Here is a 1,938-nt window from a genome sequence, read left to right as displayed (position 1 = left end):
CACACACATATATATATAAGATATTTTTCAAAACATGGTAAGTCCTTTTTCATGCAGAAGTTACTTCAAAATTGGTTAATTTTGTTTTACTTCAATATCCTCATTTTAGCCATTCAGTTGGATTTAGGCCAATTTTCTTACCATTATAATGCCTTGCAGCTACTTTAAAAAAGTTCAACTAAAAGTCGCTAGGTACTTTATGTAGAACGAATGTCTTAATTTTGATGGTGCTATTAGCTTGTCTTTTTATTGGCTTATTAGGTCCCTACTTATTGATGCTTAATACAAACATAAAAAGTAAAATTAAGAATGAACTTATGATGATAAATATGTCGAAAATATAGTTGTTTGTAAATGTGTGATGATGAAAACAAATTGCAGCCTCTTCATAAACCACTCTTGCAGACTATGTCATCAATAAGCCGGTGTTACAGCTGCTGTAACAGTCCAGAATATACCCGGGGCTAGTCCAGAATATACCCGGGGCTAGCCCAGAATATACCCGGGGCTAGCCCAGAATATATCCCTGTCCAGACTATACCCCATGCTTGCAGACAAATAATACAGATGTACCTCACTTACAAAAGTTGCCTCAGAATATATATAAAATTTGATATCAATCGATGAAGACTTAAAAGTTACATGTAAATTTCGATTTAAGCATAGCAATTTAGAATTATCAAATACAAATATTCAATGTACCAATAGATTGGGAAAAAATTGACAACTTGTGCATGCTGTGCTATGAATCATAGCCTAGACTCATGCAAATGTGGGTTTATGCTGGTACATTATAAAGTATTTTGCATTTGACCATTCTAAATTGCTATGTTTAAATCGAAATTTACATGTAACTTTTAATTCTTCATTGAGTGATAATCAAATTTTATATATGTTCTGAGGCAACTTTTATAAGTGAGGTACATCTGTGTTATTTGTCCGCAAGCATGGGGTGTAGTCGGGACGGGTATATTCTGGCCTGGTTATCTGGAGGGGGTATAGTCTGGGCAGGAGTATATTCTGGGCTGTGATACCACCAATTTTCAGTCCTGTTTAGTCTTGTTGTGCCCATACCCTCGTACCAATCGATAAAGTCGCAGAGAGACGCCTGCATTCAAGTATGTGCATGTATGCTCTGTGCACATCACCTCAAATGCATTCTATCTGTGAGATTTTTTTTAACACGTAAATTAGGGGTTCTGTGTAGTGTATGCATGTTCAATGGTTCCAGTATTAGCTAAAACTGGAAAACCTAGGGTTTTGAACATTAAAAATCTGAAAATTGGCAACCCCTTTGCAGACCCCCAGATTTCCACAGACCCCAGGTTGGGAACCAAGGAAGGGGTTGCTTGAGTTTGTTCAAAAGCTTTGTAGTGTGGTCTTTCCTTTTGTCCTTGATGGCTTGGGATAACAATTGGCCCTTTCTCATCTTGTATGAGGAATACTGAATGTCTTCATGCACTACCTGCCTGATAAGAAACTCAGATACTTCCATGTCCCTGGTGGTAGACCTGATTGAGTTTTCCAAGCTGCCATACCTTTGTAATCACCATTAAACTCATCTAACTCTTTCCGAATCTTCTGTACTGCCCTCAGATTAACACCCAAACACTCTCGAATGTTCGTAGTGGAACTTCTAGTACAAATGCCAAGCAGTACAGCATGTTGTTTCCAAATTTCTGGCAGAGTTAATTGCGTCATGGTGCCGTTTTTCTCACAGACAGTGCCCAACTGACCCTACTATACTGTGTAGTCAACAAAATCAAAAACAAACATTGTGCATGCGAAAAATTAGCCATAAATTGTTTGTTGTATTAAGCAATTTTTTAGAAAGTGTTTTATGCTAAGCTTTTGCAAGAGATTAAACAGAATAAATTTTTTTTTCAATATTTTCCAGAGGAAAAATACAAGAACCTCAACAGCACTGCCAAAATGAAA

At 36.9% G+C, this 1,938-nt stretch overlaps 1 protein-coding gene across 1 annotated transcript in view; it reads left to right on the top strand.

Moving 5' to 3' along the window:
* Positions 1 to 1,938, top strand: part of LOC106883689 (endothelin-converting enzyme homolog) — a 131,504-nt gene that overhangs the window by 82,630 nt on the left and 46,936 nt on the right. Inside the window, exon 6 of the mRNA XM_052976911.1 lies at positions 1,898 to 1,938. Within this exon, the coding sequence (XP_052832871.1) occupies positions 1,898 to 1,938 (41 nt within the window). The remainder of the gene's footprint in view (positions 1 to 1,897) is intronic.

The sequence above is a fragment of the Octopus bimaculoides genome, chromosome 26 (genome assembly GCF_001194135.2).
Source record: "Octopus bimaculoides isolate UCB-OBI-ISO-001 chromosome 26, ASM119413v2, whole genome shotgun sequence".
Lineage (NCBI taxonomy): Eukaryota > Metazoa > Mollusca > Cephalopoda > Octopoda > Octopodidae > Octopus > Octopus bimaculoides.
Note: the sequence above shows the minus strand (reverse complement) of the source record. Positions and strands in the feature narration are given on the sequence as shown.